The sequence below is a fragment of the Gopherus flavomarginatus genome, chromosome 17 (assembly GCF_025201925.1).
Source record: "Gopherus flavomarginatus isolate rGopFla2 chromosome 17, rGopFla2.mat.asm, whole genome shotgun sequence".
NCBI classification, from domain to species: domain Eukaryota; kingdom Metazoa; phylum Chordata; order Testudines; family Testudinidae; genus Gopherus; species Gopherus flavomarginatus.
The window spans coordinates 26,451,822-26,476,172 of NC_066633.1; the positions used below are offsets into that span (position 1 = coordinate 26,451,822).

At 46.3% G+C, this 24,351-nt stretch overlaps 4 protein-coding genes across 8 annotated transcripts in view; 2 read left to right on the forward strand and 2 right to left on the reverse strand.

The window, feature by feature from the left end:
• LOC127036049 (zinc finger protein 383-like) overlaps positions 1-24,351 on the forward strand; it is a 103,137-nt gene that overhangs the window by 63,415 nt on the left and 15,371 nt on the right. The gene's annotated exons all lie outside the window — the stretch shown is intronic.
• The window catches only part of LOC127036047 (zinc finger protein 436-like), a 122,310-nt gene that overhangs the window by 29,713 nt on the left and 68,246 nt on the right, over positions 1-24,351 (reverse strand). The window lies entirely within an intron of this gene.
• The window catches only part of LOC127036073 (zinc finger protein 621-like), a 45,038-nt gene that overhangs the window by 11,148 nt on the left and 9,539 nt on the right, over positions 1-24,351 (forward strand). The gene's annotated exons all lie outside the window — the stretch shown is intronic.
• On the reverse strand, positions 7,529-23,901 carry LOC127036077 (zinc finger protein 2-like). 2 transcript variants are annotated; one of them, XM_050926589.1, is made up of 5 exons: positions 23,500-23,896; positions 21,319-21,408; positions 20,521-20,647; positions 12,473-12,616; positions 7,529-7,616 (listed from the first exon to the last, which is right to left on the reverse strand). In XM_050926589.1, coding segments are annotated over exons 2-5 (354 nt in total). In that variant the 5' UTR covers positions 21,400-21,408; positions 23,500-23,896; the 3' UTR covers positions 7,529-7,614. The 2 variants fall into 2 exon arrangements, with proteins under 2 accessions (XP_050782546.1, XP_050782547.1); XM_050926590.1 differs by lacking the exon at positions 12,473-12,616 and having other exon boundaries at positions 23,500-23,901.

A 24,351-nucleotide genomic window follows, 5' to 3' on the forward strand; every position in this document is an offset into this window, starting at 1 on the left:
TTGCTTAGCTTTTCTATTCCATGTAGTTGTGAGAGAAGTTCCAACCAGGGGGAAAACAAGGCCTGTTCTTTCGACCGATCAATTTTCGTCATTCGTCATTCCAAGCCATTTCCTCAGATACATCATATTTCCCACCACTATTGTGTTTAGCGTCTTTGCTTTTATGAAACTTTAGAGTCTTCATTTAATTGCAGAAGAGTTTTGTTTCTGACCTGGAATTGAACAGGGGGCTACCCGAGGGGGACAATGCTGCTCCCTTTTCTGGCTCATCCAAAAAACATAGTTCTTGATGCCCTTGTTTCCCTGTTCTCAAAGGGAATCAGCTGGTGTAGCAGGTTACTGAGAAAGCCTTAGGAAAAGGGCTCCAGGTTTGACAGGAGCTGGTTTCTGTAGTGTAGTGGTTATCACATTTCCTTACACGCAAAAGGTCCCTGGTTCAGAAACAGTGCTGCTTTCTCTCCTTGGTCTTTTATCACTCCAAGTCCTTTCTCAACTACATCCATTAGCTTTTATGGTTTCTTCCTCGTTATTCTTTTTTTTCCTTTCATGGAGCTTAAATTCAAAAGGAGAGGTTAGCCGGCATTTTGAGGGAAGGAACAGACCATCATTTGGGAGACTGCCAATTTACATAAACAAATCTGAGCGTAGAAAAATCCCAACCCATTGTCCTGCATATTTAGCTCCCAGCCAGCAGTTTTTCCCTGCCTTTTTCTTTTCTTTTTTTTTGAGCTAACCTTGAGTCCAGGGCGCCACACACTCTCTCTGCCCACACATCAATCTGGCCTGCTGCAAAGTGACCCCTAAGAACAGCAACAAGCTTATAAGCCACTGGATGGTTGGAAAGAGGCAGCTCTGAGTGTAACAGTCAGCAAAGAAGGTCTGTTTGGGATGTGGCTCAGTGGTACAGTGCCTGCTTTGCATGTATAAGGCCCTGGGTTCATCCCCACATTTGCCTTTCAGCCCTGCTGCTTTGCTCATGCCCAGCTGACATGTGGCCCAGCAAATTCTCCTGAGCAGTGAGGGCAAAGTGCCAATCAAATGGAAGCTCTGTGGGGTTTCTGCTCCTAAAGCACCATGGTGACTCTAAGATTCCCATCCACTGAGCTGCTTGATGAGGAAGGACTGGAGAGAAGGGTCCCATCAGCACAGAGGGAGGACAAGGACCTGGAGGAGCAGTCAGTGCTGAGAGGAGGTCAGTGATTTACACAAAGACAGGGGACACTGGTCTTGAAGGACAGGAGGTGAGGCAGCTTGTTTACAATGATGCTGATGATGAATAGAAAAAAAGGCTGGAGTCAATGAAACATGAGAGCACAGAAGGAGAAGGGCAGCTCCACAGAGGGCCCTGGCTGCTCATATACCCCAGTTCATAAGTACACAACATAAGAATGGCCACAATAGGTCAGATCAAAGGTCCATCCAGCCTAGTAGCCTGTCTTCTTACAGTGGCCGATCCTAGGTGCCCCAGGGTTCCACTGCGTGTTATTGTGAGAGAAAATATTTCCTTTTGTTAGTTTAAACCTGCTGCCTCTTCATTTCATTTGGTGACCCCTAGTTCTTGTGTCTAGAGGAGTAAATAACACTTCCTTATTTACTTTCCTCCAACCCAATCATTGTTTTATAGACCTCTATCATCTCTTTTCCAAGCTGAAAAGTCTATCTTATTAATCACTCTTCATATGAAAGCTGCTCCATACCCCTAATCATTTTTGTTGCCCTTTTCTGAAGCTTTTCCAATTACAATATATCTTGTATCAGGTGGGGTGACTACATCTGCATGCAGTATTCAAGATGTGGGTGTGCCATGGATTTCTGTAGAGGCGCCCTGGCTTCTCCTAGGTAGCGAGAATAGACAAACAGGGACCCAGACCCCTACAGTGATCCCATGGACAAGAACCTGGTTGTTAGTGGGGTGAAGGTTTCCTCTGGACAAAGGGGAGCTGAAATCCCTCAGTGTCCTGGAACTTAAGCAATGAAAGCTTCAAACCCTTCATAGCCGTGCACTGACGTGCATCAGCAGAAGGTTGGGCTGGAGCAGGGGTTGGCATCCTATGGCACGCGTGCCAAAGGTGGCACGTGAGCCAATTTTTAATGGCACGCTGGGGCCTGCCGGGACTCCGGTGTGTCATTAAAAATCCTGCTGGCGCGGCAACCTGCTGGCCCCTCCGCTGCCTTCCACCAGAGCCCTGCCGCCGCGTGCGCTGCACTCTGGGGGCCAGGGCTCCGCACTCCTGTGGGGCAGCATTTGGCTCTGCGAGGAGTGAAAGACACTCCCCGCTCATCCGGCACCCTGCTACCTTGCGCCCACCACTTTGAGGGGCAGGGCTGCACGCGCAGCGGCAGGGCTCCAAATGAGCGGTAAGGGGTCCAGGTTTGGGGGGGCGTTGGGGTAAGCGGGGAGGGCAATCAGGGGACAGGGAGCAGGGTGGGTTGGATGGGGGTGTGGGATCCTGGAGAGGGTGGTTGGGGTGGGGGTCTCTGGAGGGGGCAGTCAGGGAGCGGGAGGAGTGGATGAGGCATGGGAGTCTGGGGGTCTGTTAGGGGGTGGATAGGAGACAAGGCAGTCAGGGAACAGGGAGCAAGGAGGGTCCTGGGGGCACAGTTAGGGGTCTCTGGGGGGGGGGTCAGGGAACAAGGAGCTGGGAGGGGTTGGATGAGTCGGGAGTTTGGGGGGGCTGTCAGGAGGTAGGGGTGTGGAGAGTGGTTGTGGCAGGCAGAGAGCGGCGGGGTGTATGGGTCCAGAGTTCTGGGGGTCCTGTCAGTAGGCATGGGAGTCCGGGAGGTTCTGTCTGGGTGTAGGGGGGTGGATAAGGGTTGGGGCAGTCAGGGGACAGGTAGGGGGTAGGGTCCTAGGGGAGCAGTCAGGGGACATGGGGCAGGGAGGCTTAGATAGGGAGTGGGGTCCCAGGAAGGGGTAGTCGGGACAAGAAGAGGGGGGATGTGGGTTCTGGGGGAGGCAGTCACTCAGCCCTCTGCCCAGAGCCCTGACCCCCCCACACACCTCTCAGGCCCCTGCCCTGATCCCTGTACCATCCAGCCCTCTGTTGACTCCTTCACCACTCTACTCCCCCATGTCCCCAGCCCTGACTCTGGCACCCCCCATATCCCCAGCCTCCCCACATCCCATGCACCCTGCACATCCCCATCCCCACCCTGAGCACCAAATGGGAGCTCCTGCACCCCTCACGCCAAATGGGAGATGACCAGGTAAGTGCCCCCATACCCAAACCTTCTGCCCCAACCCTGAGCCTCCTCCCTCATTCTAGCTCCGGCCAGACCCTTCATCCCAGCCCTTTTTTCGGTCCACTCCCACCCTCAGCTCAGTGCAGAGAGAGGAAGAGAATGGGCCAGAACCAGGAGAAGGTAGGTACCCACTGTATGTGGGCAGGGCCGGGACCCCAGACCGGCAGCAGGCTGAGCGGGTCCGGCAGCCGGGATCCTGGCTGGCAGGAGCCAGCGGATGGAACCCCTGAGCGGCAGTGGGCTGAGTCTGGGGTCCTGGCTGCCAGCCCGCACAGCCCGCTGCGGTGTGGGGTTCTGGCTGACAGACCCTTCCTAGCTGGGGTCCTGGCCGCAGGCCCCTCAGCCCACTGCCAGCCTAGATGAACAGAACCCCAGACCAGCAGCAGGCTGAGCGGGCCAGCGGTGTAAGATCAACATTTTAATTTAATTTTAAATGAAGCTTCTTAAACATTTTGAAAACCTTGTTTATTTTACAATACACTACTTTAGTTATATAATATACAGACTTGTAGAGAGAGACCTTCCAAAAAACATTAAAATGTATTACCGGCACACAAAACCTTACATTAGAGTGAATAAATGAAGACTTGGCACACCACTTCTGAAAGGTTGCCAACCCCTGGGCTGGAGGAACCTGGAGAGTACATTTCTATTCTAATCTAATCTACATTTCTATTTCTTTGGTTTTTGTAGGTTAAATTAATGCAGCCTCTGCTCCACTCTCTCCCAAGGGTCTAATGTTGCTGTGCACAATGAGAAATCTTGGGATAAGATTGAAATGAAATAGAAGCAGCATATGGTGGCAGAACCTAAGGAATTAAAAGCCCTTTGATTCTTGTGTGTGTGCACTGACTTTGAACCAGAAGTGTAAGTTTTCTCGCTTGTGGCTGCAGCCAGTAAAATATTTAACTATCTATCAGGGATGGTCTAGACAGTATTTGGTCCTGCCATGAGGGCAAGGGGACTGGACTCGATGACCTCTCGAGGTCCCTTCCAGTCCTAGAGTCTATGAATCTATGAAAACTGGCTTTTCCTAAATGCTGTAGAGTGTGAGTTCCTGGGAAAGGCAGGGGGAGAGGGAGTAGAGGAGAAAGGCAGAGACATTGGAGAAGAATAATGGGGGGGAGAGAAAGAGACAGAACACAGAGAACGAAACGACAATAAATGATTGAAGATGTCCCAACTCGATCTTGCTCATCACAGGTGTTCAGAAAACTGGGGAGTTGTAGGTTTCAAATATCAAGGGGTCTCCACATACCTGATCTCTCTCCCCCGGCTCCCATTTTAGTATTCATTTTTATTATGAAATGTTCAGCTTACCCCGATATTCTCTTTCCCTAACTGTATTGCAATTTGGGTGGGTTTTTTTTTTGTTTTTGTTTTTTTGCTTCCCTTTTGTTCATATCAATATAATTGTAACAGTAAAGGAATCTGTAGGAGCAAAAACTGACTCAAAACTTTATTTCCCCATCATGCAGGAACATGATACAAACATTGCACACAGCTGGAATCATAACACAGAAGGCCAGGGGATGGGAGATGCAGGTTTCCAAGTGTTCTGTTTTCTCAGATGACACATTTCAGCCCCTTGTATTCCTCCCTCCTGTGTGACCTGCTGGGCTTTGACACATTTATTGTTTCATTTTATTGATAATGTGATTGTAACACAATGTGACTGAAATTAAACCACTTCTAGACAAGGAACCAACAAAAGAGAAAAGCCATTATTGCATTGGCTGGGAATTGAAGCCAGGTCAACTGTTTGGAAGGCAGCTATGCTCACCACTATAGCACCACCCCAGCTGGCAGGAGCAGCTTTCCTGCAGGCTACGTGTGCTGGCAAAGGGGGTTACACATGACCATGGAGCTAGTAAGCAGGGTGGATGGGCTGGAAGCTGCTGACAGCTGGGAGCAGAGTTAGGGGGCAAAGGTGAAAACAGATCTCATGGGAGCTGGCTCTGCACCTCAACCTGCTCCTACAAGAGGGGAACTGAAGCTCAACTTCAATCATAGAAAAATCTTCCCTAAGGAGGAAGGGGACAGCTTGTTTTAAAGACAACGTTTGTGGTTTTTGCCCACTACATACAGAGGGGCTGGATAGTGCTGAGTCCAGACAAGACTCTGGTAGGATAAGGAAGAAATTCAGGCTGCCAGTGAGCTGAAGGAGGGAGAGGATTTTGACAGTATGGACACCTCATCTTAAAGGCTTTTGTCTGCCTCCTTCTAGTGACTGTTTGGCACAGGAATGCAGCCCCCTCTGTCAAGCCAGGCCTGACAAACCTCTAAGGATGGCGATTGTACCACCTCCCTAGGGAACCCATTCCAGTGCTTCACCACCCTCCTAGTGAAAAAGTTTTTCCTATATCAACCTAGACCTCCCCCCTGCAACTTGAGACCATTGCTCCTTGTTCTGTCATCTGCCACCACTGAGATCAGCTGAGCTCCATCCTCTTTGGAACCTCCTTCAGGTAGTTGAAGGCTGCTATCAAATCCCCCTCACTCTTCTCTTCTGCAGACTAAATAACTCTAGTTCCTCACCTTCTCTTCATAAATCATATGCCTAGCTCTCCTAATAATTTTTGTTGCCCTCCGCTGAACACTCTCCAATTTGTCCACATCCTTTCTGTAGCAGGGGCCCAAAACTGGATGCAGTACTCCTATGTGGCACATATGGCCACATAGAAGCAATAATCACTTCCCTCGATCTGCTGCCAACATTCCTACTAATGTGCCCAATATGCTGTTAACCTTCCTGGCAACAAGGGCACATTATTGACTCATATCCAGCTTCTTGTCCACGGTAATCCCCAGGTCCTTTTCTGCAGAACTGCCACTTAGCCAGTGTCCCCAGCCTGTAGCGGTGCATGGGACTCTTTCATCCTAAGTGTAGGAATCTGCACTTGTCCTTGTTGAACCTCATCAGATTTCTTTTGGCCAATCCTCCAATTTGTCTAGGTCCCTCTGGACCCAAACCCTACACTCCAGTGCTTGGATTCTTTGTGTGCTTTCACAGAGCGAAGAGCACATGTTCCATGATTTCATAGGGCAGAGTTTTATGCTATAGGGAGCTTTCCCTGTGTGGATCAACATAGATGCACATTGGACCCTTCCCAGGGTGCTAAGGGCCGTGAGTCTCCTTGTGACCACCTGCCACAAGGAAGAGGACTTTTGCATTTGGCAGCTGGATGTTAGTGACCAAACTCACCAGCCTGTCAGGCAGTGCAAGCACCCTCCTCTGAGCTACAGCAACCTTGACAGTTGACAATAAAGGCACCTTAACCCCGAGTTCCTTCAATGTGTCCCCCCCACCCACCAGATACTCAGGGTATGTCTATACTATGTGCCAAATCGGCGGGTAGCGATCGATCCAGCTGGGGGTCGATATATCGCGTCTAGTGTAGATGCAGTAATCGATCCTCGAGTACTCTTCTGTCAACCACTGTACTCCAGCTCGGTGAGAGGCGCAGGCAGAGTCTACGGGGAGCTGCAGCAGTCGACTCACTGCGATGAAGACACCATGGTAAGTCGATCTAAGTACATCGACTTCAGCTACGTTATTCATGTAGCTGAAGTTGCATAACTTAGATTGATTCCCTTCCCTAGAGTAGACCAGGGCTCAGAAAAATCCCAGATCCTCTTGCCCGAAGCAATGGTACATCCCAGCTTACCAGTTTTACTGTAGCCCACTGCTACTGGATCACACATAGCACTTGAGCACAGTTATTGAACAAAGGGAATTTATTAACAAGGGACAGAGATTTAAACAAACAAACGTGAATGATGGAAACCAACTGTTACCAACAAAACAAAATCAAAAAATGCAACCTACACTTTTTAATAGTTACCTTTCCTACCTAAGTAGATTGAAGTCTGAGGTAACAGTCTATTGCAGTGATAGTCCCCAGGAGCCAAGGCTCTGCCTTTCTTGAAGCACCACTGGTCATTAGTGATCTCCTTGGTGAATGGACCCAGTGTTTCTCTCCACCCTGTTATAAAATGAATCAGTCTTTTGTGTATATTCACAGAAAGGACCATTCCCTCATTGTCCATTGTCGTTTACACTTCCACAGGGTTTCGATGTCTATAATTTGTCTTGATAGTTTTCCATTGGCTTTTCTGGGCTGGTGCAAAGGTGACAATTCAGCAAACATATCTCATAACTGGCTAGCAAGGGATGGATGACAATTCCCTCCCACTTGAACAGGCCATTCCCAACAAGAACTTTGATTGGATTGATCACTTTCATGACAATACCATATGGCATAATGTTCCATATACTACATGACTCCTTCAATAGGACTCATACACACCTCTTGCAGTGATCAGGGGTAACAATCTACAAGCTTTCAGTAGAGATCTCACTGCTATGCTTCCTGGATAAATATCATAAAAATCAGAACATTAGGGTGAGTCTGTCAGGTCTGAGGCAGGAGTTTTTTGTGAATTACTTTGACCTCTCTGCCAAATGGCACCAAAGAGCATTTATCACACATGCACTGAGCTATACAGTCACACTCTGATAGACAGAAAGGCAATACAAAAATAGAGAAAGGAACAATAAAATACTAAAATGACAATGGTTGGAACTCAACATTTCTCTCTGTTTTTGGACTACGGGTAATAGAGCTTTTCCCTCAGCTGAACCAGGTGAACGGACAGCTGGCTCAGCCTCCATACTAGCAGCTTCTCATATATAGGAGATGGGTCAAACTGGAATTGATGTCATGACTCGCTTCCCAGAGGGGATCAGTCTGTCTAAGGCTATGTCTACCCTTCAAACACTGGAAATATTCTTCTGACAACATAACCTGTTTACACTGGGGCTTAGGTCACATTAACTACTTCTCTCAGTGAGTGGATTTTTCACGCCCCTGAGAGATATGCGCCATGTCAACATAGCTCTTTAGTGTAACTAGCCTCTAGATGGCTTTAGATATGAAAGGCAATGGACTTCTGCCTTTTCCTTGCTATTGATGGTTGGACAACTGCAGCTTTCCTACCTGCTGGACACATCCTATGACAGATGTCAGGCTTTTCCTTTGCAAATTAGAGAAGTGGGAAAGTCAGTGATGCTTACAGATGTAAGTGAGCTAAAAACTTATACAACTTGTCTCCTTGAGCAATTTTCCTCCTAATAGAAATTGACTTGAAGCTAAGCAAAATACTGGTCTATTTGAAATACCAAAACAATAAAATCTGTACTGACCCAATATTTCTCTTCTACACTCTTTCTAACACCTATTCTCCCCCCGCAACCTTTGGAGTGAGGTTTTCTACCAGAACTCCTTACACCTACAGGGTGGTAATAATTAAATCAAATTAACTTTTCAAGATTAACCATCATTTCCGTACAACTAAAAAAAGAAAAAAAACAAGACAACTTTCATTTTTTCAAAATAATTCAGATCAAACAATTAGTCCTCTTACCTTCTTAACCAATAACATCACCTATTATTTCATTTTCACTAGTAACACTAATATATTCAAAGATCACAAATTCTGGTCACATATGTGTAGTTATCTTTTAATCCCCATTGCCAACAACCGACCTTAGCTCAAGGTGTGGCTTGTCCCAACGCCTCTGTGAGTTCATATCTCTCCGGTTCTTCTGCCATGCGTGTTGGTGGAAGGGGTCTCCTATGTGGGAATGTTAGCATCATGAGGAAAATACCTCTCTTTCACCTTTAAATCTTTCAAAGTAGTAGACAGTTAGGGGAGAAGTGCTACCAATGCAGAAAAACACAAGAGAAAACTGTCTGGTCACACTAAAGACATTTATCGGTATAATTATTGCTCAGGGGTGTGAAAAATCAACACAGCTTAGCAACGTAGTTACACATCTCTAATCCCCAGTGTAGATAGTGCTACATCAGCAGGAGGCCTTCGTCTGCCAACATAGCCATCCTGAGACAATATTGATTTAAACATTGAACTACACTGTGGTCATATGCACTTCCTTCAGTTAGTCGGGGTCTGCTGTTGTTCACTATTTCCAAGTGGAGACTTTAACTCACTGCTGTGTCTTTGTTAGCATGGCCAGTAATTGGAAAGTTCTCTCCTATTGACAGAACTGCCCTTGAACTTTCTCCATATCATCATGGAAGGATGGGGAAAAAGCAAAGCTGAAGTGAGAAATGATGACTTCAGCAAATGGTCATTTGTCTTAAATTCTCAATAAATCTGAGCTGAAACTAATATCTAATTGTGTGACCACATAGCCATCAAGAAAGATAGAAATCCAGATCACAGAGAGAGAGAGAATACATGACAATTAAAGTGTAAATTGAAATTCCAGAGCAGGTTACATCTAATTATTTAGAATCAGGACAAGAGATTCTCCCCATCACATTCTCCTCTGATCCATTCAAACAGATTTCATTGAGCACTGTCTCAATAGTCAGTTATGTTATCCTAGCATTCCCATAATGAGGAAAAAGCAGCCACCTGCCAGAATTGGCTTTGACCAATAGATGGAACCTGAGATTTAAACTCGAAATGATCACACGGCATTTAGGATCCATTTGAATTCCCCTTCTTGGTCTTTGATACTTTCATCTCCAGTCATTAGCAACTCCGGTATAGGATTAAATAAGTCAAAGCACAGACAACTGAGAACACTTCATCCATGATACTTTTGAGAAGTGGAGGGGTAGAATTGTGATGACGATAAACTCTGCCTGGCTCAGACAAAATGTAACAGTTCTGCCATGATGGGGAGGGAGGGAATCTCTGAGTCACCCCATCTCCTTCCAAGTATCAGAGGGGTAGCTGTGTTAGTTTGGATCTGTAAAACGTGACAAAGAGTCCTGTAGCACCTTGTAGACTAACAGTCATATTGGTGCATAATCTTTCGTGGGTGAATCCCACTTTGTCAGATGCAAGTAGTGGAAATTTCCAGAGGCGGGTATAAATATGCAAGCAAGAATCAGGCTAGAGATAACAAGGTTAGTTAAATCAGGGAGGATGGGGGCCCTCTTCTAGCAGCTGAGGTGGTGAACAGCAACGGAGGAGAAACTGCTTCTGTAGCTGGCTAGCCATTCACAGTCTGTTTAATCCTGAGCTGGTAGTGTCAAATTTCCAAATGAACTGAAGCTCAGCAGTTTCTCGTTGAAGTCTGGCCCTGAAGTATTTTTGCTGCAGGATGGCTACTTTTAAGTCTTGCTCTTGTGCGTCCAGGGAGATTGAAGTGTTCTTCTACAAGTTTTTGTATACTGCTTATGCTCCAATATGTATTTTAGTCTGTAAGCTGCCACAGGACTCTGTCGCTTTTTACATCTCCTTCCAGTACCACAGAGGCCTGAAATGACACTTTTTTCCTGCCCCTGCTCCTCTTCATTTAAATCTAATATGAAAAGTTCCCATTATAGCTGCTCTTCAGCACAACATGAGAACAATTGGCAATGATACAATCTGTATCACTGGTGACTCTAACAAGAACTTTGCAATAGGAGGAATGGTATAAATGTGATACTCTCTGGTTCCTGATAGGAAGGGCACACTTAGAATTACTCATGGGAGAATGGAGTTGATAGCAAGGACAAATGAATCCACCTCAAAGAAGTCAAACTGCAAAATGCAAAAATGGGCCACTCACTCATCCGGACAAGCTGAGGGATATCGGTGCTTCAACAGCTTTTACAAGTTACTATGTGGAAATCAGGAAAGTATTAAAGTATTGATAGCCCCTAGAGGGTTTTATGGTGTTGATCCCCCTTGCAGATACTCTGAGGGCTCACATGGGCTCAGTGGCAAGACAAGGTTTTCCCACACTCACTGCTTCCATTGGGTCTCATACCTGTGTGGATTCTCTGATGGCTAATAAGCTGCTGGCGGTGAAGGAATTTTTTCCCACAATCACTGGCATTTATAGGGCCTCTCCCCTGTGTGGATTCCTGAGATGGGTAAGAAGGTTTGAGCTGTGATTGAAGGTTTTCCCACACTCACATGCATACATAGGGCCGCTCTCCTGTGTGGATTCTCTGATGTCTATTAAGCTGCTGGCAGTGAGGAAGTTTTTCCCACACTCACTGCATACATACGGCCTCTCCCCTGTGTGGATTCTGAGATGGGTAAGAAGATGTGAGCTGAGAGTGAAGGTTTCCCACACTCATTGGCATACATAGGGCCTCTCTCCTGTGTGGATTCTCTGATGCCTAGGTAAGGTGAGAGTTGTGAGTGAAGCTTTTTCCCACACTCACAACATTCAAAGGGCCTCTCCCCTGTGTGGATTCTCTGATGTTGAGAAAGGTTTGAGCTGCTAGTGAAGCTTTTTCTCACACTCACGGCATTCATAGGGCCTTCTCCCCTGTGTGGATTCTCTGATGTCTGGTAAGGTGAAAGCTGTGAGTGAAGCTTTTCCCACACTCACTGCATTCATAGGGCGTCTCCCTGTGTGGATTCTGAGATGGGTAATAAGGCTTGAATTGCAATTGAAGCTTTTCCCACAAGCACTGCATACATAGGGCCTCTCCCCGGTGTGGATTCTCTGATGTTGAGAAAGGTTGAGCTGCTAGTGAAGCTTTTCCCACACTCATGGCATTCATAGGGCCTCTCCCCTGTGTGGATTCTCTGATGTTTAGAAAGGGCTGAGCTGCAAGCGAAGGTTTTCCCACACTCAGTGCATGTATTTTTCCTCTTTCCCATGAGGATTTCCTGCTGTGTTGTGTTTCCTTGATGCTCTTCCGAGTTCCCCGACAGGAAATAAATTACCCCTTTTCTCCTCTGGCTGGTTTCCTTGCTCTCTTTCTGGTCTGTGCTGATCTCACAGCATTTTCCCTGCTCATGACTCCTGGACACATTCCTTTTCGAGCTTTGCGATAATTCTCTTTGTTTATCCACTGGCTCACATTTTCCTGCTGAGAATTCTGCTCCTCTTTCTCACATGCCATTGCATCACCTGCTGTGACAAGAGACAGAAACCTCAGACAGGGATAGAGAGGGGAAGGCCAAAACAAAACAAGTGCTTGAGAGAGGTAAATAAAAACAAGAACTGAACTCCGCCAAACTCTTCTCCTAAACAGGAGAGAGGAGAGGATCAATTCGGCCCTCACACTCCATCCAAATTCACAGAGGGAAAGGAGGAAGCTACTGCCTGGTGTCTGCTAGGTTCTACAGGAAGCCATGAGCTATATTTACCCTGAGGATATGACCTCTGCTAGGGACAATAATGAACTGAGAAACCTTCCAAGGGCATTGTAGGGGAACTGAGATGTTGCCTTCAGGCACTTACAGATTCTGAGTTGGTTTAATCTTTCCTCAGCTGTGCAGGGAACTCTCTGGATCTCTCTTTCCTCTGAACCCTGGAGGTCTGGGACCCAGGGCTCTTCCCCTTGTTCCAGCTGGGAGATTATAGGAGGTTTGGAAACTGGAAACCCTACTCAGATGAAAGAAACAAAGGAGTTCAGCTGATTTCATATGACTGTGTCATAAAAAACACTATTAATTTAACTTCAGTGCTTAGTGTGACCCAGTGTGTCTGGGGCAGTCCACACTGAAAATGCCAAGATCAGGGCAGGCTGAAAAAGGGAGAGCAGATGCTCCCAAAACTGGGGGTTAACACGGAAGTTAAATTCACCAGTCATTCACCAACTGTGCTTCTGATCCCCCACAGTGGTTATCGAGAAACTGAAAAAAGACATGACATGGCCCCCTTTACTGCAGTTCTCTGACTCCCAGTCAGCACCTAGGTCCGGCACAGTGAGAGGTCATTTAAAAACTCTGCTCACATAAACAAGTGTTCCTCTGACCTCAGAGTCAGCCACATTACCAGGTCTGTATAGGTTTGGATCTTACTCAGAATACTATGATGTCAGCCAACCCTTAGCGTCTAAACTAAAGTTTATAAGCAAAGAAAGCATCTATACTAAAGGTTTATTATAAAAGAAGGAAAGAAAAAGGAAGTTGTTAAAATGGGAAAAACAGTCAGATACATTCAGAAATCTATATATCTGGTTCTTGGCAGTATTGGTAAAAAAGGTAACAATTGGAGATATATCAATCTCCTAGACTGAAAAGGACCTTGAAAGGTCATGGAGTCCAGCCCCCTGCCTTCACTAACAGGACCAATTTTTGCCCCAGCTCCCTAAGTGGTACCCTCAGGATTGATCTCACAACTTTGGGTTTAGCAGGCCAATGCTCAAACCACAGAGCTATCCCTCCCCCCAGATGAGTGAGTTTCTGGTCTGAAAGGCTCTCTGGTACACATCCACATCATTCAGTCCTTTGTTCCAGGGTTCAGTGTGTAGAGAAATTGCTCCAGAGGTAGGAAGAGGGATTGAAGACAAAATGAGCTGATGCAGCTACCCTTTATATTCCTTTTGCCAAGTGGCTTCTACTTTCTGTGTCCAAAACACAGGCTTCACAGCACATGGCATGGAAAAGCCTTGGAGGTCTCAGTACACAGGCATACCCCTGCGTGTCTTGCTGACTCAATAGGTGTATCCCCTTGATCCTTTCAATGGGTTCATTGTACAGCTGATGACCCCGGATAGGCCATCGAACAGGCTGGGCACTGCTGATGCCAATATGTCTGGGGGTGTCACTCAGAAACACTACACAAGTCTGGAATACAGATATACCCTGCAGATCTGTAACTCACAATACAAAGATAGAAACAGATTAACAAATGAGGAAAATCATAACATTTTCATTGACACCTTACATGGTGTATCTAGCACGATTCATTGCAATTTCATCATATTGGTATTTATAATAAAATAATAATATAAGTGTCTCTCAATTCCATACAGTGTCACTTAATAAACCAGTGAGTTACCAGGACCGGTTCCCCAGGTGTTTGAAGATGCCAAACATCTTGCTTGTGAGGGACTGAAATACCCACAGATATGTTGGGAACACAGAGACAGACACTGTGCAAGTCTCTGCCCCTATGTTCACTCTTCTAGAATATTAGGATCAATTTTGTTCATAGTATGTGTCAGGGCTGAATCTCCACTCTGTCACTCCGAGTGCAGAAAGTGGGAGCCCGACAGGATTCTAAAAATTAATTTGTTCAACTCTAGGCTTGTATTAAACCCCCAAAGTTACAGCTTTTTCTGACCTTGGTTTGGTAAATGCTGCCACCACCCAAATGCAAAAAAACCCCAAACCCTTGGACCTAGGAAGGAGCACTTGAGAATTCTTCCCTCTGGGGTACCCTCAAGCCCTTTCACCTCCCTTCGGGAAAGAGCTGAGAAAGAAAACAGGAAATTAGTTGTGGCTACTAGATAATCAACAACATGCACAAACCTCTTAGGACACCAAAATCCAATCCTGTTCTTAAAAGAGGTAAATTTTATTAAAATTGAAAAGGAAAACAATACATCTGGAACTTAGGCTTTGGCTAGATCTTAAAAGAAACAATTTTTGTAAGCACCCAAAATAGCTTTCCTGGGGGTTCAGCTTAAAGCTTAGAAGCAAACAAAAGCATCTGGGATAGCACAGAGGAGCTCCAAAATCCAAAATCAAAAATATAAACCTGATTGTGTCTGTCTAAACATTCCCTGTCCAAATCATTTCTTCTAGGTATGGAAGATGAATTTTCAAACCTGCTTCAAGCCATACACAGCATTGCTACTTCCGTGTCGCCTTCTCCGGAGAACAATAGACAAAGGGAAAGTTATTGTCCCATTTAAAAAAGTTCTAGCCTTTCCACTGGCTCTTTGGTCAGGTGCCCACTCCTTTTCTTTTACCTGTGGGTTTGTTAACCCTTTACAAGTAAAGCAAGCAGAGAAGTCACACCAACAAGGGATTTTACAGCAATCTAGCTGGCTGGGTGTTTATAAAAGGGAGATCCCTCCCCTTCCCTTCATTTATCACTGTATGGCTTGTGAGGTAACATTTGAAAAGACAATCTACTGAATATCCTCCTTAAAATGTGTAGCAACATTGTATGTAAAGTGATGAGATTTTAACGGTATGATATTACTGAAAAAGTTGCAACCCTAACCCTAAGTTCCTCAGAGACAGCAAGGCAAACAGCTGGTCAAACAGCCATTCTCCAGGAGGGGGAAGGTGTGAAGAAGACATTTATATTCCATCACAGGGACCACTTGAAGCTCTTATCTACGACAGCCTGTCTCCATGACTCAGCTGAGAACTGAATTTCTTTCTAGTACAAAGGACTGAATTATAAAAAAGAGGTGAGGAAAATGCATGAGACACCCTCTCCCCCTTCCCTCCGCTCATGATAATTCCTGAAGAACTGAATGTGGGCAGCAGTGACAGGTTAGAGGGATTCCTGGCTGAAAGGAAAGCCAGCCTGTCTCAGCACATGGTGAGAGAAACATTTGTTTTACATCCAGTTTAGCTTGTTAAGTTAAACATTAGTTTGTGTTTTCTCTCGCATTTCTTTTGTAAACAAGTCTGACTTTTTTGCCTCATTACTTGTAGTCACTGAAAGTCTTTTTTTTTTCAGTAGTGAACAGTCTTAGTTTATTGTTTTATCTAACCAGTGTGGTTGGATTAAAGCGCGTTGAAAACTCCATTTGGAATAACACCACTGATGCATGTCACTTTCCATTGATGAAATAACAGATTTCATATGAGCTCCCATTGTTCAGTAGCATGCTAGACAGGACAAGATGCACATTTCTGGGGGAAGTCTGGGAGCAGAGAATTTTCTGGGGTTCTCCTGTGGGTACTGTCATTCAGGAGTCACTGACTAGCAGCACCCAATACTGTGAAGCTGGGAGCGAGATACATGCTGGAGAGTGCGTGTTAACTGCCCAGGAGTGGCTGCTCTCACAGTAAAGCAGTGTAAAAGGCACCCCAGCCTGGGGAACTGAGGGGACACAGCTGTTCAACAGTCCAGATTGTACTGTGCTTAATGTCACAGACACTCAATTTCAAAGTCTCCTAAAACACATAGAAAGTAAATCCACGTCCCAAAAAATCGAAGTCTCCAGACAGAAGGCAAGTCTCCCTGGCTCTGCTTCTTGCTGACAGACAGGTCCAGAGACAAAGAGAGAGAGAGACAAAGAGAGTCCCAGGGAAGCTGGAAACATAAGAGTGGGGCTCAGTGGAGAAAGGGAACAGGAAGGGCAGGGATATTACTGAATGCAGGATATCAGCAAGACTAGATGTCAGGGTAGCACATAGTGCAGCCCATTGGAAAACATAATCCCAAATAAACATATTAAATGATGGAGTCTAAATTAGTCATTTCCATTGATTTATATAAGGGCAATAAGATATTCTCTGTATTATTGTCTATCCCTTATAAAATAATTCCTAATATCCTCTTTGCTTTTTGACTTCCGCTGCACACTGCTGGATGTCTTCAGATCACTATACACAATGACAAAAAGATCTTTTTCCTGATTAGTTGTAGCTAAATTAGCCCCTGTCATATTGTATATATACTTGGGGTTATTTTTTCCAATGTGCATTACTTTACATTTATCCACATGAAATTTCATTTGCCATTCTGTTGCCCAATCACTTAGTTTTGTGAGATCTTTTTGAAGTTCTTCACAGTCTGCTTTGGTCTTAACTATCTTGAGTAGTTTAGTATCATTTGCAAACTTTGCCACCTCACTGTTTACCCCTTTCTCCAGATCATTTATGAATAAGTTGAATAGGATTGGTCCTAGGACTGACCCTTGGGGAACACCACTAGTTACTCCTCTTTATTCGGAAAATTTACCATTTATTCCTACCCTTTGTTCCCTGTCTTTTACTTAGTTCTCAATTCATGACGAGATCTTCCCTCTTATCCCATGATAACTTAATTTATGTAAGAGCCTTTGGTGAGAGACCTTGTCAAAGGTTTTCTGGAAATCTAAGTACACTATGTCCACTGGATCTCCCTTGTCCACATGTTTCATGACACCTTCAAAGAACTCTAATAGATTAGTAAGACATGATTTCCCTTTACAGAAACCATGTTGACTTTTGCCCAATAATTTCTGTTCTTCTATGTGCCTGACAATTTTATTCTTTTCTACTCTTTCTACTAATTTGCCTGGCACAGACGTTAGACTTACCGGTCTGTAATTGCCAGGATCGCCTCTAGAGCCCTTTTGAAATATTGGCGTTACATTAGCAATCTTCCAGTCATTGGGTACAGAAGCCGATTTAAAGGACAGGTTACAAACCACAGCTAATAGTCCCCAATTTCACATTTGAGTTCCTTCAGAACTCTTGAGTAAATACCATCTGGTTCCGGTGACTTCTTACACTTAAGTTTATCAATTAGTTCCAAAACCTCCTCTAGTGACACTTCAATCTGTGGCAATTCCTCAGATTTGTCACCCAAAAAAGGTTTGGGAATCTCCCTAACCTTCTCAGCCGTGAAGACTGAAGCAAAGAATGCATTTAGTTTCTCCGCAATGACTTTATCGTCTTTAAGGACTCCTTTTGTATCTCAATTGTCCAGGGGCCCCACTGGTTGTTTAGCAAGCTTCCTGCTTTTGATGTACTTAAAAAACATTTTGTTATTACCTTCTGAGGTTTTGGCTAGCTGTTCCTCAAACTTCTTTTTGGCTTTTCCTATTACATTATTACACTTAATTTGGCAGTACTTATGCTCCCTTCTATATACACCTCACTAGGATTTGACTTCCAGTTTTTAAAAGATGCCATTTTATCTCTCACTGCTTCTTTTACATGGTTAAGCCAAGCCACAGTGGCTCTTTTTAGTTCTTTTGCTGTGTTTTTTAATTTGGGGTATACATTTAAGTTGAGCCTCTAATATTGTGTCTTTGAAAAGCGTCTATGCAGCTTGCAGAGATTTCACCCTAGGCATCTGAAGAAGTGGGTATTCACCCACGAAAGCTCATGCTCCAAAACGTCTGTTAGTCTAGAAGGTGCCACAGGATTCTTTGCTACTCTAGTCACTGTACCTTTTAATTTCTGTTGAACTAACCCCATCATTTTTGCACAGTTCTCCTTTCTGAAATTAAATGCCACAGTGTTGAGCTGTCCTTACCACCACAGGTATGTTAAATTTTGTTAGATTATGATCACTATTTCCAAGCGGTCCTGTTATAGTTACCTCTTGGACAAGATCCTGCGCTCCACTCAGGACTAAATGGAGAGTTGCTTCTCCCCTTGCGGGTTCTTGTACCAGCTGCTCCAAGAAACAGTCATTTCAAGTATCGAGAAATTTTGTCTCTGCATTTTGTCCTGAGCTGACATGGACTCAGTCAATATGGGGATAACTGAAATCTCCCACTATTATGGAGTTCTTTATTTTGACAGCCTCTCTAATCTCCCTTCACATTTCATCCTCACTATCACTGTCTTTTAATAGGTGGTCGATAATAGATCCTTATTGTTATATTCTTATTAGAGCATGGAATTACTATCCATAGAGATTCTATGGAACATGCGATTTCATTTAAGATTTTTACTTCATTTGAGTCTACATTTTCTTTAACATACACTGCCACTCCCCTCCCCACCTCCCGAGTATGACCTGCTCTGTCCTTCTGATATATTTTGTACCCTGGAATGATTGTCCTTTTGATTGTCCTCACTCCACCAGGTTTCTGTGATGCCTATTATGTCAACAGTCTCTTTTAACACCAGGCACTCTAATTCACCCATCTTATGATTTACAGTTCTAGCATTTGTGTACAAGCACTTTAAAAACTTTTCCCTGTTTATTTGTCTGCCCTTTTCTGATGTGTTAGATTCTTTTGTGTGTGAATGTTTCTCGTCTGATCTGGCCCCTACTTTATCCTCTTAAAGCCTCTCTTCCTGACTAAAACTAGAAAAATCTCTATCATTACACTCTCCTCTAAGAGAAGTCTCTGTCTGATCCACGGGCTCCTCTGCAGCCATTGGCTTTCCCCCATCTCTTAGTTTAAAAACTGCTCTGCAACCTTTTTAATGTTAAGTGCCAGCAGTCTGGATCCACTTTGGTTTAGGTGGAGCCCATCCTTCCTGTATAGGCTCCCCCATCCCCAAAGTTTCCCCAGTTCCTAATAAATCTAAATCCCATCTCTCTACACCATCATCTCATCCATGCATTGAGACTCTGAAGCTCTGCCTGCCTACTTGGCCCTTTATGTGGAACTGGAAGCATTTCTGAGAATGCCATCATAAACGTCCTGGATTTCAGTCTCTTTCCTAGCGGACTAAATTTGGCCTCCAGGAGGTCTCACCTACCCTTCCCTATGTCATTGGTATCTACATGTACCATGACCACTGGCTCCTCCCCAGCACTACACATAAATCTATCTAGATGCCTTGAGAAATTCGCAACCTTCGCACCAGGCAGGCAAGTCACCATACAGTTCTCCCGGTCATCACAAACCCAGATATCCCTGTTTCTAATGATCAAATCTCCCACTAACAGCTGCCTTTTCTTAATGACTGGAGTTCCCACCCCGGTGAAGTAACCTCAGTGCAAGAGGTTACCCCAACACTATCTGGAAGGAGGCTCCCAACTATGAGAAGCTTTCCCTCTGCTCCTGTTGACTGCTCTCATTCCCTGGGCCTTTCATCCTCCTCAATAGTGCGGGGGGCTGTCTGACCAGAGTTTGGACAATTCTAATGTGTCCCGAAAAGCCTCATCAACATACTTCTCTGCCTCCCTTAGCTCCCCCAGTTTCCAACACCTTGGCCTCCAAAGCCTCCACACAGTCTCCGAGGGCCAGGAGCTCCTTGCACCAAATGCACACATACATACATAAAATAAGAACGGCCATACTGGGTCAGATCCAAAGGCCCATCTAGCCCAGTATCCTCTCTACCGACAGTGGCCAATGCCAGGTGCCCCCGAGGGAGTGAACCTAACAGGCAATGATCAAGTGATCTCTCTCCTGCCATCCATCTCCATCCTCTGACAAACAGAGGCTAGGGACACCATTCCTTACCCATCCTGGCTAATAGCCATTGATGGACTTAACCTCCATTAATTTATCCAGTTCTCTTTTAAAAGCTGTTACAGTCCTAGCCTTCACAACCTCCTCAGGTAAGGAGTTCCACAACTTGACTGTGCGCTGCGTGAAGAACAACTTCTTTTTATTTTCTTTAAACCTGCTGCCTATTAATTTCATCTGGTGACCCCTAGGAAGCTTCTGTTGATTATGCTGCACTTAACCCTCAGTTTTACTTGAGCAAACAGGAGATATTTGACACTGTGTGATATGGCTCCTGTGCTCTGTTCCAAAGTATTCTGCAGCAGGGGAGGGTCTGTGGTCGTGTGTGTGTCACTGGCATATTGGGGTGATGCTGAAACTGGGCAGAGCAGAGGTGGCATTGTGGGGCTGGCATAAACCTTAACTCTCCATTTCCACTTCCAAGAACCGAGGGGACAGGAACCCTTACCCAGTGAGGTCACATTCTCATAGTTCTCCTGCATGACATCCCAGTAGAGGGCTCTTTGAGTGGGGACCAGCAGAGCCCACTCCTCCCTGGTGAAATACACAGCCACCTCCTCGAAGGTTACCGGCCCCTGAAAGAGCAAGAGTCCAACACTCAATACCTGCTGCCCCATTCACAGCCCATCAAAGGGTAGCCCTAGGTGGATTGCAGTCAACAAAGTCCCACCTCCACCCTGCCCAGAGCATCCAGGAAACATCAGAGTGAGGGGACAAAGAGAGAGTCCCTTATCTCTCCCAGCAGATCCATCACATACCTACTAGCCACAGACTGATAGAGGAGAGGGAGGCCCTAGCAGGGACCACACAGAGATCTCTGCTAGGAAGCCCAACAGCCTCCTCATTGTGAGGAACTGGATATGAAGGGAGGGGAATCTCCCCTAACCCTCACTGGTGGGTATCTCCTTCATATCTCACAGCAGCCACTGGTTAGTCAGGTCAGGCTCCAGCACTATGAGTCTAGTCAGTTTTCCCAGCCCCATGTAGTTGGGTTATTTTCTGCTCCACAAACTAGAGCATTTCCACCTCCGAACCTTATGGGTCTGTTCCTTGAATCTAGGCCACTTATTAAACAACTCCCAGCAGGTTTGTCACCCCCTGCCCTCCCTTTCTCCACCCTGTGCATTTCCTGCCCCGCACCAACCTCCAAACCAGACTGTGCAAACCTTCCCATCTCCGGTGTATTTGCTGCCCCTTTCCTTCCTGTAGGAACCCATCAACCCCCACTCAAAAAAATAATCCCTACCTGGGCTGGCTCCACTGCAGCCATTTCTCTTCCCCGTGTCATGGGAGGATGGGATGAGCTGGAGAAAAACATGGACGTCATTCTGCAGCCCTGGCAGGGCGAGAAGAGCAGTTGTGGAGGTTTCAGAACAGGCTTTAGTTTATTTCACATCACAATTTCCCCAGGCCCTTTCCTTCCAGACAGACATCCTAGACTCTGCTGTGCTGGGAACATGCTTGATCTCTTTATTACAGTGTAGACCTGGCCCCTCCTGTCAGGCTAAGCCCACAGACACATTTTTAACCTCCCGTCTCCCTCCCCTCACCCCCTAACAAAGTCTCTGAACACAAGGCTAGAAAAGAGCAGAACCAAAGGAGTCACTGTGGGGGATTCCTTCAGACACTGACCCCATGGCAGTCACACGCCAGCAAGGGGAATATGGAGTCAGGACCTGGCTTTTCCTCTGTCTGAGCCCTTTCTTGTTCACTGGAAAGTGGTTCTGCCCAGGGATGCTGCAATACCTGTGTCTGGGTGGACTAGAGAGCTGGAAATCTCTCCCTTCACTCATTTCTCCCACTGCCCCTTTCGGTCTCTCCTTCCCCTGTCCTCTCTCCCTGCTCCTCTGGCTGGGAAAGTCCCATTCCTGGGGGCTTTGCTCTCCCATGGCTGGACTTTCTCCTGGCAGTTGCTAATGGGAGGAGAAATGACGAGGGGCTGTTTGTGCAGTTACTTTCTTGCCAGTACCCAGCACTTTCCCTAAGGTCTTTCAGTTACCTGGAGACTCTGGCTCAGAATTTGCATTAACAGGGCCCAGGGCTGCCCCAAGGGGCTAGTACCAGCTCAAGAAAGTCATCCCCTGGTCTGGGCAGAGAAAAAGCTTTAATTAAGGTCACCCCCAGCACAAAGCCCCACTGGGGGAGCAACAGCTGCTAAGCCTGGTCTCCCAGATCACAATGGAGGCTGCAGCATCTGACCCAGGAAGCTGAACCCCAATATCCTGAGCAGAGAGGGACAGAGCGTTTGAGCAGCTCCCTCCTTTAGCTCTCTGGAGAGATCAGCTAATGAGAGCCCCTCCTCATAGGGAGAATTGCAGAGCTCATTTACCCACTGTGCATCTGCAGTCACTCCTTCTCTTTCCATGCAGTGAACTCTGGATTAACATTGGTCTCAATGAAACCAGATTTCAGAAAGAATGAGTCCAGAACGCTGTGGAAGAGGCCATCGTGTGGCATTTCTAGCCCCCTTCCCACCTGCCTCACCCATCAGATCTAGTATAAGGACTCGGGGCACAAATTTTCCCAATGGAACTGGAAGGTCCTGGAGTTTTCAAGATATTTGATAAGTGGATAGAAAGTTATCATGGTGACTGGGCGTGGCTGGGGAATGCTGGGCAGTGCTTGGAGCCAGGATACTGGCACAAGCTGATCAGAGAGAAGAAGCATGGTTAGTAGCAACCCCCAGAGCCTCCATCCAGGGACCCCCAGACACCCCCAGTACCCAGAGCCCAGACCCTGCAGTAAGGGTCCCACCAGATATTCCCTGGGATCCAACCCCTAAAAACCCTCAACAGGGACTCCAGATACCCCTCAGCACCCCACTGGCCAGAGAACCGCCACCAGACCATCACTGGCAGCCTGGGAATCCTAAAAGGTTCCCCTACCAAGAGCCCCCAACAGCCAGGGACTACGCCCCCAGGGGACCCCCTCACTAGGAATTCAGTCCCTCACTGCCTGCCCAGGATTCCCCTACTGCCTGCCTACGACCCTCACCTGTCCTCCAGCAGGATCTGCCATGCAGTTTGCCTAGGACCCCCTGATGCTTTACAACAGGACCTCTCCCTCTGCTTGCCTGCATCCCGACCTAGCGCCTGGGACTCCCCCACCCAGTTCTGTGCATTGGGCATGACTGAGCCCCTGGCACAACACCAGGCTCCCTCTAACCCCCTGCCCCACCTCCCCAGGAGACGCCCACCCTCACTGTTCTGCACCAACAAGTCCCCAGCGATACCCACCTCCAGGACCTATAGCCTCAGGGCTGGGCACATCAGAACTCCCCCCCCCCCCGAACCTCCAGAACCCACCAATTTGATTAGGGTACCCCCTGCCCAGTCACCCAAAGGCCTCCCCCTCCCACAAAGCCCCTTCAGCTTCAGCTGCAATCTCCCCACAGACACCCCATCCCCTACCACAGCAACAGTGTTACCTCACTGTGTCTGCTAAGTGGATAGAAAGTTATTACTGCCCCCTGCTGGCCAGTCACACAAGCAGAGGGATCCCTGGGGGGTGCTTCTTTAACAGGAGAATGGAAGGCCTGGAGGGCAAGAAAGGTCCATGCCCTGTTACTAGCTACATCTTAGCACTGCGGGAATCAACCCCCCACACAGACCCTTTGCCATGGGGTTTGGGATACTTCTGGACCCATGCTGCACTCACAGTGACCTCCTCACCCAGTGCCAGCTGGAGAAAAGAAAAGGGTCCAGCCAACTCTCCTGTTACCAGCTGGGAACCACTGATCCCCCAAACAGGGGGAGGCCTCTGGATTTGATGGGTATTAAATAGGTTTAGAGAAGAAAGTGAAACATCAGAGGGATTTTATATCAGTTGTTGAGAAGAGGTAAAATCTGAGTGTTTCCCATCAATATTTGATAACTGAATAGCAAGAAAATGGGCAACATTTGCCAACATTTTATATCCATGTTCAGAAACCTGAGAAAAGGTGTAAATTTGAGATTTTCTTAGTATTTTATAATTAGAGAGACAGGGAAAAATCTCAGGCCATAGTCAACTAGAAATAGACAATTAGAGAAAAAGTGGGGCTTAGGATATTTTTTTATCAATCTTTGAGATTTGCAGAGAATACATGTCAGAAACTATGCAACTGATAAGATGAAGGAAGGATAGTGCAGTGGTTTGAGCATTGGTCTGCTAAACCCAGGGTTGTGAGCTCAATCCTTGAGGGGGCCATTTAGGGATCTGCTGGAGGATTTAGTTGGGGATTGGTCCTGCTTTGAGCAGGGGGTTGGACTAGATACCTCCTGAGGTCCCTTTGAACCGT